This window comes from Prenolepis imparis, unplaced genomic scaffold (assembly GCF_030444845.1).
Source record: "Prenolepis imparis isolate NDT839.2.m4 unplaced genomic scaffold, iyPreImpa1.0 SCAF_44, whole genome shotgun sequence".
Lineage (NCBI taxonomy): Eukaryota > Metazoa > Arthropoda > Insecta > Hymenoptera > Formicidae > Prenolepis > Prenolepis imparis.
Window position 1 is genome coordinate 106,545 of NW_028141202.1, and position 15,815 is coordinate 122,359.

Genomic DNA, 15,815 nt, shown 5'->3' on the forward strand with positions numbered 1-15,815 from the left:
GTTGGCCAGCCTTAAGGATTTACATTGTAAATTTTACAATGTATTAATAATTTTGTTGACCAAAAACGAAAAACATTATTTTACTTACACAAATTGACTAGATCTTATTTGGCTAGGATAGGAACTAAACAATTCAGCAGTTTTTTTGAGTTTAAATTATTCAATATTGTTTTTTATACTATTTCATATTTATCTCTGAATAATAAATAAACAAAGTCTTTAAACAATTTTCATGAAACTCCGTAATAAAATAAACTTATCTTACAAAAACAAAATTATCTTATTTCTCCTACTCTCTGATTAAAATAATGAAATAAATGAGATACTTATATTTTTCTACTAATATTTAAGTCAGAAGAAAGAATAAACTGACGTTTCAATATTTATAGCTCTTGATAAATAACTAAAAGATAAAGTCTTTGATCATTTTACAGAACTTTGTAATAAAATTAACACACAAAATAATAATTTTTGTACTGATACTCAAGTCACAAGCACGTTTATATAGGTTAATTTTTGGAATTGACTTTTACTGACATTCCAATGAACTGTAATAAAAAAAATTAATAATTAAATTCAAGTAAAGGCATATCAAATTAAAAAAAAGAAGTTTTGACGCTTTTTCTCCATCCAATCTGTTACGGTGGGGCGTGTAAAGTAGACCGGCCCCATTGAAAAATCGCTCACTAGGGACGCTAGTGGGTGGAACGCATAACAATTGTCTTGCTATATCGGATAAAAATTCATATTTTTTATTAGTCTTCCACCACAGTAGTGGATCTACATCACTGTCTATGCGTTTTTCTGATAAGTAATCCGCGATATATTTTTTTAACAAAACTTCTTCAGAATGATTGCTTTCGTTGGTAATTTGTTCGTCTTCACTATCGCTTGAATCCATTAGTAAAGCCATTGACTCTTTTAAAGATGTGCATTTTCTTAGATTTTCCGTACTTGTAGATAGTTGGGGTTCTTCGTTACTTACTTTTTTACGTTTAACGATAGGCTCCTGAACTGAATTCATGTAAAACTCCCTTTCTTTGTACATGTCAAGAATATTTTTTATAACATGATCTTTAACGTAAGCGTGATTTCCAAAAAATTTTGATTTATATCGCGGATCCAATAAAGTTGCTGTTGTGAATAAAACATCATTTTCCAAATGAGAAAATCTACGTACTAGTTCATGTTTTAAAACACATATATTTTTGCCAATTTCTTGATCTGTTTCATCTAGACTGTCAATTATTTTTTTCAAAGAAGATATTAATGGAATCACAGACGAAATCGAAACATTAGCACTACTGAGCTTCCTTGTCATCTCTTCGAATGGTTTTAATAAATTAATCAGTTTTTCTAGAACAACCCAATCATGAGATGTAAGCTGAGGGATCTTATGGTTAGAAGATGCGTAAAGACATAATGAGTCTTTAATTTGCAAAATTCTCTGTATCATATAGAATGTGCTATTCCATCTTGTAGAACAATCCTGTAATACATGGAGCTTTGGCTGGTCAAGTTTTTCTTGCAATGCTTTTAATTCATCCTGAGCGGTGTTTGAATGATGAAAATGCATCGCTATCTTTTTGCATTTTTTTATTAAGTCAACTATCGTCTCTTGTGCGTTTATTCCATCTTTAACTATAAGTTGTATTTGGTGGGCTGGGTATATCTTTTACATGTAATAAAGACATACTCTTTTTCATATTTGAACCGGAATCTCTAATTATGCAAAGAACTTTCTCCATAGGGATACCCCAGAAAGATAACATTTTCTCAATTTTCGCGGCTATATTTTCGCCTGTGTGGCGACCATCATTGAACACCTCTGCTTTTAAAATTATCAATTTTCTTTCATAATCGCGTGTAATTCCGTGACAAGTCAAACTTAATAAGGACACCCCAGAAGAAGAATCCGACCATAAGTCTGTTGTAAATGACATCTTCTCGAATTGTTTTAGTAGTTCTTTCACCTTCTCTTTTACTCTCGAATATATTTTATCACACAAAAATGTTGTAAAATATTGACGTGTCTTGAGGTTATACGGAGGACAAAGATGCTGTATCAATCTACCAAATCCTAAACTTTCGACGAAATTGAAAGGTAAATCTTCCAATGCGATCATTTCGCTGACCAATTGATCAATTTGAAGAGACTTCGAGTTCTTGTCATCCCATTTTTTTATCCTTTCTATGCACTCAACAATAGAACTTTGTTTAAGTTCATTCTTTCTCGACGTCTGATGGGGTGATAAAATAGACAAAATAGTAAGTTCTTCTCGCTTTTTATTTTCGATCTTTTTTAGATTGCTAAACTCTTCTTTGTGTATTGATTTTATATGGTTTCTCATTGCGCTAGTTGTACGCCCTTTGCGCGAGATTAATTTGTTGCAAATTTTACATTTCGCGTAATCAGTATCAGAGAGTAAAAAATAAGTCCAAATTGGACTCGAATTACTTTTGCTCATTTTCGATGATGTATCCTAAAAGTTAAATAAATAAATACATGAAATAAATTACTTTAAGGTAAAACTTTGAGGTTTATCATCTATTAAATACGTAACAATTATAAGAACTTACCTATAAGCACTTTAGGCACTATACGTAATATAAGTATTACGTAATAAATAAATAATACAGTACACAAACAGAAATAAAACTCGTAAAAACTAAAAACATGTGCCACTCGCGGGCACTCTAAATAAACTAAATAAGAATGAACGCGAAATGACACGACGGTAAACAAAGTCACGCCCCCCGTGTCGCCCGCGCGTCCCACGAATCTTACGCGCGGGCCAACCGGCTACAGCTAGCACCGGCAGGTTCGCGCAAGTCAATATTCGCATTCGCATTCGCATTCGCGAATGTCGGCAACAAATATTCGCATTCGCATTCGCATTCGCGAATATCCAAAATCGCACATTCGTTACATCACTAATACACACACAAAGTCTGTCCTTTTTAGGGCCACTTAATGTACAAATTTGACTGAACAACCTCCCCGCGGCGGTGTACATTAGATAATGCGAATGCCGATGATATGTCAACTTTGAAGCTTCGTATCTTGGGAACGGCTTGCGTAAGAGACATCAATAGGTAGTGTTTTGAAAACGTCTCGACAAGGGCTACAAGAATATGTAATAAAAAATAGGGGGTTCCATTTGAGAAAACATTGATGACCTTTACCTGACCTTCAATAGGTCACTCAAGATCAAGTCTATACTTTCATCACCTGTCCCCCTTCAAGTCCTACAACTTTTGTCTGAAACATTTTTCCATATCTTCCATATTTTTCGAGATAATTGCCTGGGGAGATCAAAATGGGACAACCTGTATATATAATCGTTTGACATCGATTTTTTAAAAATTATGGAAATGCTTGGCTTTAAATTTTTTTTAACAAATAAGATTTTTATACATAGTGATTGTATGGTTAAAATTAAAATATGTTAAAAAGTGGCCGATTTTTGCCTCTAAGCCGACATGTATTTGTATGATTGCTTATAGTATTTGACTATAGAATGACGTGGTGACATTCGTTTGTTGTCAAAGTATGAAGAAAAACCTCAAAAATGGGCCATTTATGACCACTATTTTTCTTTTTTATTACAACATAACTTGCCACAAAAATAGATATGAAGGTATGTTGTCAAAGTCGCTGAATACAAATCTGGCTAATCTGGCGTCAGAATTACAAATTTCAAAATGGAAGATCCAATATAACAGCCATTAATTAGTTAAAAAGTAGTTAAAATAGGTTATTTTACGTATAAGATTATCTAATAATTCTACTTTACACTTTGTATATTAGAGTATTTTGTATTTCAAATTGAATTTGGCTTCTACTGTATTAAATATTATTACATTCTACTGTATTAAACAAACTTTACATGTATAATTAGATATACACATTTACATCTCTAAAATTCGATATTTTCTTTTAATATGATACAAAATTTCTAACATTAATCCTTCTGTCAATACAGAATTTTTCACATTTTTTACATAATTTTTTATCAATGTAGGATACCATCTATTTTTTTCTACACATTGGTCTGTGATAATTAAGGCCATGGATGGAAAAAGGGCATATAGACTTATGTGCTCTTTTTCTGTAAATCATCTAAATCGATTCAGGTATGTTTTATATATATATTTATATATATATATATTTTATATGTTTTATATACACTCGTCAACAAAATTAACGCATATGTATTTTAAGTCAAAATTTCGCATAATTTCAAATAAGCATAACTCCGCTAAAAATGATCGGATTTGAAAAATTTTTTTTTCACTGTCAAGCTTGAAGTCTCTACTTTAAAAACCATTCGTCAGATTTTTAATTTAGGTCACTCATGGTCAAATCCATATTTTCATCATCTGTCCCCCTTCAAGTCCTACAACTTTTGTCTGAAACATTTTTCCGTATCTTCCATATTTTTCGAGATGTTTGCCTGGGGAGATTAAAATGGGACACCCTGTATATATGTATATATACAGTGTGGGGAAAAAGTATGGAAACCCTGAAAAATCTCGAAAAATATAAGTTTACAGATAAATGTTTCTTATTAAAGTTGTAGGGCTTAAAAAAATCGATTTACTGATCTTACAAGTTTGACCTTGGATGGCGTTGTCAAAGTCAGGGCAAGGTCATCTTGAATTTTTTAAATGGAACCCCCCATTTTTTATTACATACTCTTGTAGCTTATCTCGAGAGCTTTCCAAAACACTATACATGAGTTATTTTTTATTAAGTACTTTTCGAGTTATGAGACTTGAAGTTTACAGTATTTTTACATAAAATATAAAATATCTTGTGAAACATTCACTTTTTGGTAATCTTACTGTAATACTTTTATGCACAGAATAATAAGACCAATCAATTGGTGTAAAAGAAACATAGTTGTTTTAAAATAAATATGTTGCAAATTGCATACATTTTTTACAACAACTATGTGTTTTCTTTTATCTATAAGAGCTCTACGCGGATGTTGGTGCGTTATAGCGAAAATTTATTTTTTCTTAATATAATAATATAATAAAATATCTCGTAAACTATTCACTTTTTGACAATCATACCCTTATAACTTTTTATGCTAGAATATTGCGAAGAATCAGTTTATATAAAAAAAATAATGTGGTTTTATTTAAAAAATTCAAGATGATCTTGCCCTGATCTTAGCAACACCATCCAGAGTCAAAGTTATAAGATTAGTAAAAGATCTTTTCAAATCCTACAATTTTGATAATGAATGTCTTCCCCTATCTTTAACCGTTTTCGAGAAAAACATGGTAAACTTTTTATCAGACTTACCCTGTGTATATATGGAAGAATATGCTAAATCGTACCGTTCGTTCCATCATATCTCTACTGTATTTCTTAAGCAGAGTTAAAATTTTAAAGTGTTAACGCTGTTGTATCACAGCTAACTTCACTCGAATGCCGCAATGTTTGTTTTTCTTCTCAAGCGATCCGTTGATGGGTGACGTTAATAGATTTATTTTGTGTACTTTTCATGTAATATTTGGCACTCCGTACCTAAGCTATCACATTGAGAAAGATAAGCAATTAAGCTTAAAATCCATATTATTATATATTTCTTTAATATTAAAGTGTATGTAATTAAAAAAATTGTATATATATTTTAAAAAGTATATTGTTCAAAATTTATTAATAATATGATGTTGTTTAATATAATTTTTTAAATTTTCTATTTGAATTTTAGGTGTTTTTCTGCGAGAAAAAATTATAACAGAGGAACGGGAGAAAATTTTTGACTATTTAGATTTTACAGAACAAATAAGAACAAGTTTATGGTGTATCAAAAATTTAAAGTATTTTGCATCCAGTATGTCGAATAATAACTTTCGGATAAGTAACAAAAATCATTTGGAACGTTTTCTGCGTTTTATAGCTGAAAAGTCAATGACGTACTACTATGTATCGGATGAATTGAATAGAATTGTATCTGCACGATTATAATAGTAGAATTCAATAATCTATATTGCTATTAACATTATAATTTAGTGTAATCGTACACTTAATATATAAATTATTTCAGGCAATACAATTCCAATTTGACAAGTAGATATTACTTTGACCTAATTTCCCATTTTTTAAAACAATATCGGTTTATATACAAGCTAAACAAATTTTTAAATATGCCAAAAGAAAAGCAACTTTTAGAACAGTTACTTACTATAGTGGCACAATATTTTCAACCGCATATATCCTATTCGATTATTAGTATGTGGTTAAATGATATTGCTCAAGAAATACGATGTCGCCTTAGAGATAAAAATCCGAAGCATTCAATATTCTCGACGTCCTTTGAGTAATTTTCTTTTTGGAGAGACTACAATATCTATGACAATTTCTGGAATCCAACAGAAGTGGAGCAAATTATGTTTATACTTGAAGAATTCATATTCTCTGATTTAGATTTCTATCAATTTTTGATACATTAAATTTAGAAAACAAATATATAAATTACGTAAGTTATTTCGAATTATGTCAAATATTATAATTTATAATTATAGATTATTATTATGCGCTGGCGAGAGCATAACTATGTGTTTTATATCATTTAAATATTGAATATAATTTTTCTAATTTAATACATGTTATAGATTTCAGAATTAGTTTGAAGGAATCTTCTAACTATTACATTTCACATTATTGCCAGAAGACTTGGCATACACAGCACTCTTATAAATTGTTTTTGTTATTATTGTGTTTGTATCTTATGGAATCCGAATTAGTAAATATAATTTTAGATTACGGGCTCTTTCTTGTTTTTATCTTAATGTATTCAGACTTTCTCATGTACATAGGTATATAAAAATTCACATATGTGTGTATATATATATATATATATATATATATATATATATATATATAATATAAAAAGAAACTATTTTAATTATAATTAACTTTTATTATATTGTATTATTCACACACGCACAGATTAGATCTGATAAAAGAAAACAACATATATATATATATATATATATATATATATATATATATATATATATATAGTAAATACACATACACAGAATAACAATCATTGTTTCCTTTTTCCAGACAAAAATTAAATCTTAACATTTTTAAATAGAACAATATAATTTTTTGTACAGAAATCAGTATTTTTTTGTTTGTTCTGTATATAAACACACATTCATATGTAAACTTACAATCAGTAAAAATTAATAGTTTTTGATATTTCTTATAATTTATTTTGACATGTTGACATACTTCATAATTTATTTTTACATTTATTAATTTATATTATCATGTTTATATACTTTACAAATGTTTATCTACAAAGTGTTTATTTTAATAAATCTTAAATATCAAATAATAAATTATATTTATTTGTATAAAAAATATTATAAGGAATTGAACGTACATATGCGTATGAATTAAAGGAAATGTACAATATCACATTTCTAAGGCAATATTAGGTTTGTATAAGAATGTGATCAGTGATTACTAATCGATTGTATTAATTTTTTTCAAAAAGATTTAGCACATTTTTTAATAAATAATTTTATTTTATAAATTACATTTTATTGATAAATATTATTAATTTATTGATAACTCTGATAACACATACAAAATAACAAATTAACTTTATATGCTAAATTATAAATGTAATCTATTTAAAAAGAATTAAAATTAAAGAAAAACGTTAGGTAATTGTTTACTTTTTATATAAAAAATTCTTTATTCTTAATTTTTTATTAACTTTGCTAAATTTTAAAAGCGAAATTAGTTCCTCAATTGACAGATTTACAAACAATATTTTTAAACAGTTTATTGCAAATGTTAGAGTAATCGTGGATCGATTACAATTAACACTTATTATATATGTATGATGTATGTATGTACATAAATGTATATTTTTTATTGTTTTATATTTTATATATTATTTTTTAATTTTTCATTATATTTCAGTAATACAAATTCCAAATATACAGTACGTTTACATATGAATAAAGAATATCTTCTTCTTTATCCGTCAAACATTGTCAAAAAACCATATAGCGGTTCCAATACACATGCGATGACGGATATATACATATATAAATTAGAAGATAACAAGCATATATTACAGGTCTTGTAAATAATACGTCAAGTTAATAAGTCAATATATTCTATAAGCAATGAGTTAAACTAATAAACCTTCTTGTCTGTAACTAAAATTTTGTTCTCAAAACTTTTTTTTTTTTAGATAAAATCAACACATTGCATGGTCACTTTTTTTCAAACAGAACTGGAAAATCATAATATACATGACAAGTGGAATGTCAATTTCATTGCTAATCTTCTAAACCAATGTTTAACGAAAGGAATTAAGTATATGGATATTACAACTGAATACAGAAATATTACAAGGAGAATACAGGTAATTTATTACACATTACCGTAAAATGTATGTTAATATTATATAATAATATGAAAAGAAACTATTTTAATTATAATTAACTTCTATTATATTTTATTTTCCACACACGCACAGATTAGATCTGACAAAAGAAAACAATCAAAAAGAAGGAAAAGAAAAATTAAGTTTGCAGTTGGAATGATTGTAACATGCATATATTATTTTGCTCGAGAAAGACATCAACAAGATGGCGTAATAATAGGATGGTATTTTAAATGTGAATCTCTGTGCAGATATTCATTCAACAGAAATTTTAGGTTTTCATATTTGCATGAATATTTTTACAATTGTAACGATTGTAATATGGACGAATATTATTACACTTGTCACAGTTGTAAAGGCCATCGAGATAATTCAATTCAACCGCATTACATAATTCTTGCTGAGAATAACAGATTATGTTATGTGCGACAAGGTGAATATTTGTGGCATTTTTATAAATCACATATGTTTTATATGACTTTTTTCTTCAAAATGTAAGCTATATTCTTTTTTAGCTTGTATAAGGAAATGTTCACCAAAACCGATCAGTAATATAGAAATAGGACAATACTTTTCTAGATTCAGAGGTACTTATTATGTACCAAATGAGAATCTAGCAAAACAATATCCAGATGATACCGCTGTACTTCTGAAGAAGTTCTCCAATCAATAGTATTTATATTTTATTATAAAATGTATTTTTCGAAGTATAAATATAATAAAGTTATAATAATTATATATAAATATCAAATTTATTATATGATTAAAATTAATTATTAATTATTATATTATGTAATTATTATATTTATCAATTTTTAAACTTTTTTATGAAGATTTTACAGTGTTTTCTAGAAATCACAAAGTTAAAAATGCAATATTAACATCGCAATAAAAATTTAATTTATAAATATAGAATAATAAATCTTATAAAATATTAATATGCAGTTAAAAATAAATTATTATAATGCAAGATTTTGAAAAGATTATGTTAATTAGATACATTTATTAAAACGTTATTGTTAATTAAATAATTAAAATTTACTTAAATAATTTTAAAATTAATTTTGAAATTCTATAAAAGGAAAAAGTTTGAAAAATTTTTTCTTATAAATAAAGTAATAATAATATATATTTTTTTTAAAAATAATAATAAATATATTTTTTAAAAATCGCCAGTCGTAAAGAATATAGAAGGAAGTTTGTAATGACGACCAAAAACTGGACTAATTTGAATTCATTTATTAGATAAAATTCATAACGTTTCGACCTTAGGTTTAGGTCATTATCAAATGTGAACTGAAACAGTTATTACAATATTTTAAACATACAGTATTATGGCATGGTTATGATTGGATACAAAAGTATAGAAGAACTTACAGTCAGATGTATTATTTACGGTGTCAAAAGAAATGCCATTATATAAATGGTATATGCGATGTCAGGATAGTTAATAATAAATATAATACGTGTGTCTTGTGACATGACTAATCAGTAACTATGAATATTTAAGTCCTAGAGCAACAAACATTAAACGACTTTAATAACCTTATCGTATATAATGTTTAAATTCTCTGTGTCTCTATGTAGGTTAAGGGTATTATTAAACTTTTTTATATAAAACATCTCAGCTATTTCTCTTTTTCTGGTGTGTTTTTCATTATGTAAGATAATCGGGTTATCCCAATCGAAATCGTGATTAAATTCAACTCTATGTTTACTCACTACTGAATAATTGCTCTCATGCAATTTTATATTATTTTTATGTTCCTTTAGGCGGGTATTGAGATGTCTCTTAGTTTGTCCAATATATGAAAATTCACACTCTTTACAATTGATCTTGTATACGACTTCAGTTTTCTTTAATTTTGGGATCTTATCTTTACCGCGTTTGATAATAGAATTTAATTTCTTCGGGATCGAATATACTACATTTAAGTCTACTTTACGAAGGGAATGTTTTATGTTTTCACTGAAGTGCTTTATATAAGGTAAAGTGATACACGAAGTGATGTCGAATCTATTTTGTTTTTCTTTTATTGGTTCGTCATTGTTTTTATTTAAGTATCTTAGTCGTTTTTTAATAATTCGATTAATTACAAAATAGATTCGACATCACTTCGTGTATCACTTTACCTTATATGCTTTTAAAGGGCCGGTCCGTTAGACGTCCCGGAATCGGTGTTTATGTCTGCGCTAGCGGTGACGGCGCGGTCGGCGGGGCACGGTGGGGTAGAGAGCGCGTGATGATGATACGCGCGCTTTTCTCTCCGGGCTCTCTCCGGCGAGCGTTCGATATATCGAATTGCCGCGCAACGGTCTTATTCGCGGGTTCCGTGGACTTGATTATTTAGCGGAGGATGGGGTCCCGTGGATGGTCCCCGGCGACGAGAACTCCCGTCAAAGGCGGGGAACTCCCCACCTCCGTTATTTACTGCCGGGACCAAGGTCAGTCGGAAAACGGACGCCTCCGATAATTGGGAACTTCCCAATGGAGACCGGGTACTCCCGATCCCCGCGGTCGTGGTCCGGGGTTGTAAGCGGGGAAGGAACGGTGCGAATCTGGACGGGAACTCCCATCGGAGGCTGGGTACTCCCTACCTCTCTCGGTATTCGCTAGTTATCAGTTCGGGATCTGGTCGAAGTATTCTAATAGTTTACTGGAGCAGGTCGGGAACTGGAATGACTCCGCTTTAACCGACGCCGGCCTTTTTATATGGCCCTTCGGAGTGGTTCGGGTGACGTCGGTTCTTCTCGGGATCGTCTCGTCGCGATCGGCGCGCTACGGAGTGGGCGACGATACCGAGGGGCGGCTGTGATAACGGCCGTGTTTCCGGGATTGATTTAAAATGTGGCGCATCGCGCCTGCTGCACTGCCCGGCTGGTGGTCGCCGGGCGCAGCCTTCCGGCGGTAGTTGGCCGGGTAACAGGGTATCGTTACAGTTTAATAAAAAAAAGTTTAATCATGATAAAGTGGAAAGAGTTGTTAGAGACGACAAAGAGTGTGAGAAAGGGGGGTGGGGAGGTGACGAAGGAAGTGAAGTCTATTGATCGATTATTGTGTCTATTGTTGCGTTATATGCAACTATTTAACCTTTATTCAGTTATCCAAATGCTGATATTTAGAGATTTAGATTTAAAAAATAAAGTCATAATACAGATTTTATTTATAAATTAAAAATGAGCGTAGTAAAATTATCATTTATGAAACACACAAAAATAAATGTTTTAAAAAATAAAAACAAAAAACCGGCTATTGAGAGCTGGCGCGGGTAAAAGCACGAACAATAAACATTCGTCTTAAAATACAAGAAACTTTATTAATTCCAAAACCATACGTGTTTCAGTTAACCTCACTACATGAAAGAAATAATATATAACGATAAACATGTATAAACCAGTCTAAATAATATAATAAATGAGCAATTTCCTTTTATTTGGACATTTGTTTGTCCGATTTTTGAACTATCAATTCAATATCTGAATTCCCTGTTGGGATCGTATCAGAAAAATTGGACTGACCGAATTTCATTAATCGCATATTGTTCTGAATAATACGTTTCTTGACTACGTCAACGTGTACGGTTTTCAAGTCATAAGCCAAACCTAGATAGGCAAAAAGGTCGATAAAAAATGTACAAAAACTCAGAGTGTAAGGTCCCAGCTCCGCGGCTTTGTAATCCCAAGGGAAAGTATGATGATAATTGTGCCAGCCCTCGCCCAAGGTCACGAAAGAAATTCCAGGATTCTGGACGGGCGATATTGAACTATATAATAAACATGTAAATATTTATAAACAGGAATACACACAATATCTACAAGACCATAGATGATCATAAACAATTGACGTAAATTTTATTCGCGGTTTTTTTTTTAACAAAATAAATGCGTACCCATCGTATGGTTTCATTCCCCAAATATGAGCAACGGAATTCACCGAAAAGGTCATGTTAAGATTTAAGCAGAGCGAAAAGCTGATGAGATGCCATGCGTTCGACAGAGTTTCATTCCCAGTAAGGAATCAATGTTGGCAAAATAAAGCAGAGGGGTACCAAAAATGCGTAATACCTGAATAAAGAGAATAAAGAGAAATCGATTAATAAAACATTAACAGATAACAATAGCTCTTATTTTCGCAAAAAGTTTCGATCGACATACTTCTTCTGAAAGACGACGAAGCAAACTTGTTCGAGATCCTTGCAATTGATTGTAGCACCCTTTTTAAGGACATCCGGATGTTTGGCAATCAATAGCCAGCCAATGTGTGAGAAGAAGAATCCTCTGCGCGCATTGTACGGATCTGCATCGGTGTCCGTAAATTTATGATGCACTCTGTGATCTCTGGCCCACGCATAAATAGGACCCTGAAACATAAAAGTGTAGAAAAAAATGAATATAACCGCGATAAGAGAAGAAAAGGACAAAAAGAAAAATTAGAATCGTACTTACTTGAAAAGCAGCGGTTTGGAAGATTGTCAGAATTAATTTCATCGGCCATTTTGCTTTATAAGTTCGATGGGTCCATAGCCTATGACCGCCAGCTACGGTGCCTACCATCGCGGCGACATAAAAGGCGAAGGCTGAAATTATAAAGAACGATAACAACATAAGCCGATAAGTTAATGTAATTTTAATGATTCAAAAAATTATATATTATAAATAATTTAAATAGTAATTTTTTCGCTACATAATTCTCTTGAATATATTATACAGGATGTTTCAGGAGGAATGGTCAGTATTCTAGCACCCAGTGAGAAATGGTGCTTGAATCGACGTCGATTCGACCAATCATTTCTAGCTGGGGACATGATTAAACATATTATTTTAAGCAAAAAAGTTTGTATAAATATGTGTTCTATTCTGGATGGTTATAAAAATGCAACTTAATTTTAAGAATGAATACATTTCTTAACTTATTGTAAGTATAACCAAATGCTATGAAACAATTATATTAAATTTAGATCACGTTTGATAAGTTCTGTGTTAGTTTAAACTTTTTAGTTTCTGATGTAATTAAAATTTATTCATGCTAAAATTATTAATTAACTGAAATTATTGTTTATTTATTAATATCAATTATTCAAATATATCATAAGCTTAAAATTTCATGTAATTGTTTCATTGAATTTGGTTCTAATAAGTTAATGAATGTATTCGTTCTTAAAACTAAATACATTGTATTTTTATAACCGTCCAGAATAGGGCCACATATATATTATATAATCTTGTTATATAAACTTTTTTGCTTAAAATAATGTATACAATTATGTCCTAGAATGTTGACCATTCGTCCTGAAACACCCTGTATATTATATTAAAGTTACATCAGGACATCAGGACTTTTGGTAATAAAGTCAATAAAAATAAATGTATATAACTCAAATCAGATAAAAAATATATATAAATAATAATTAGATAAAAAAAAATATATATATATATTTAAATAATAATAATAATAATAATAGAGATAAGAAATATCTACACCAAATAATTGTCCAAAGTTTAGCGTAGAAGAAAGCCAAATATAATCCGTAGATGCCGGCCAGATGAATGTACATTAATGTAATTATTTTTATCCAAACAGGTGTCCATTTGTAATTGATTTGTTGTTTTTGTGAATCTTTCATTGATACCTTCATTGATACCAGGTTATTAGAACCTTCTGCACAGATTTCATAATAGATACGTCAAATAAGTTCGAATATCACGCTAAAAATATCTAACACATATTTTTGCTAATAAGTGTAATCTTTCTTTATCATGACAAACCGCATAGTAATTTTCTAAAACAATTATGATAAAACCGTAATTATTTATTATTATTATTTTCCTACTTATCGCTATTATAAATTCGCATATATATAATATATAGGGTGTGTTATTTCATGACTCGAGGTTCATACATTAAGAGCGTGTTATTGAAGTTATTTAGAGTTGAAATTGTCTAATAAACATATATTACGTTCTGCGTAAAGGTAATTTAACAGTTCGCTCCACCATACCAGGAGAATTTTTTATCAAGTATATAAAAACTTATTTGCATACAAAGTTCAGATAATAATTCGAACTATAAAATAAATTATAACCCAGGTAGAACATAAAACTCATAATGACGTCATTATGACGTCACTAAAATGTCATTTTGAAAAAATCATAATGATCTCATTTAATACATTTTTAGCAACGTTTTGATGACTTATTTTTGATTTCATATCTCGTGTGGAAATTTTATATAGGCTATAACCGGGCCCTATAAAGGTTTCCTAACTTTATTTGAGGCGCGAGTTAGGACGCCCATCTTGGCCCAATCTCGAGATGTCACGCTCTTTTATCTAGGGCCCTTATTGCTTTCCAAACTTGGGCCAATATGGGCGTACAAATTTTGGCTTGGGCCAAAAAAGATATATTCATATATCCATTTCGAAATTTTTTAACTTGTTTTTAACTACATGCAACTTATATAATGATTCTTTCTGAAAATTAGGCGTTTTATAATGGATTAAATGTTTTCTCGTATTTGAAAAACACACTTACCTTGGTGGGACTCCGAACTCGGGACCTCTGGATCGTGAGCCAACTGCCTTACGTGGTAGACTACTTTTTAATTTAATATAAGTGCTATATCTGCATATGTCATAACCAGCACAAATATATAATTTTTCAAAAATTATCTTAAGAAACAAATTCAGTTTAAAAAAAGTAATAAAATTTCGAAATGGATATACAAATATTTTTTTTTAAATGTCAAGTCAATGTCGGAAACCAGTGTCGGCTCGACACTGGCACGTAGCATTGGATCGATCACATGTATTATATAAGTTAATTATTTAATATCACAAAAAGTAATCAGTTTGAATAAACTTTAGATGATTGAATCATTTCTTTATGTGTATTTTAAAAAATGTATTGATTGCATCGTTTACATCAAAAGTAGAGTAAAAGAACTTTTCATTTTTTCTTCCACTTCTTACGAACACATGTACTTTTTTATACAAAATATTAATACATATCCCAGGTAGAACATAAAACTCATAATGAGATCATGATGACGTCATTTAAAAGTGATTTTGGAAAAAATTCTCTCTCTCTCTCTCTCTCTCTCTCTCTCTCTCTCTCTCTCTCTCTCTCTCTCTCTCTCTCTCTCTCTCTCTCTCTCTCCCCCTCCCTCCCTCCCTCCCTCTCTCTCTCTCTCTCCCTTTCTCTCTCTCCCGATTCAGCGACTTTCGGATCTATATTTTTCTCTCGCATCTAATTCTTTAGGGGGGCTAGAGGGGATGTATAAAAAATCTCAAGTATGAGATTTTTACAAGACTTGGCAGTATACCAAGTAGTAAAATTCGTGCCCTGTGCACAATTAATTTAATTCCAGCGAAAAATTAAATT

At 30.3% G+C, this 15,815-nt stretch overlaps 1 protein-coding gene and 1 pseudogene across 1 annotated transcript; both read right to left on the bottom strand.

The window, feature by feature from the left end:
- Positions 1-483: 483 nt before the first annotated feature.
- Positions 484-1,576, bottom strand: LOC145947109 (zinc finger BED domain-containing protein 4-like). Its single transcript, XM_083056884.1, has 2 exons — positions 688-1,576; positions 484-548 (listed from the first exon to the last, which is right to left on the bottom strand). Exons 1-2 carry the CDS (start codon positions 1,574-1,576, stop codon positions 484-486), a joined length of 954 nt encoding a protein of 317 aa, XP_082913010.1.
- A 10,162-nt stretch (positions 1,577-11,738) lies between these two features.
- On the bottom strand, positions 11,739-15,004 carry LOC145947106 (acyl-CoA Delta-9 desaturase-like; annotated as a pseudogene).
- Positions 15,005-15,815: the final 811 nt, after the last annotated feature.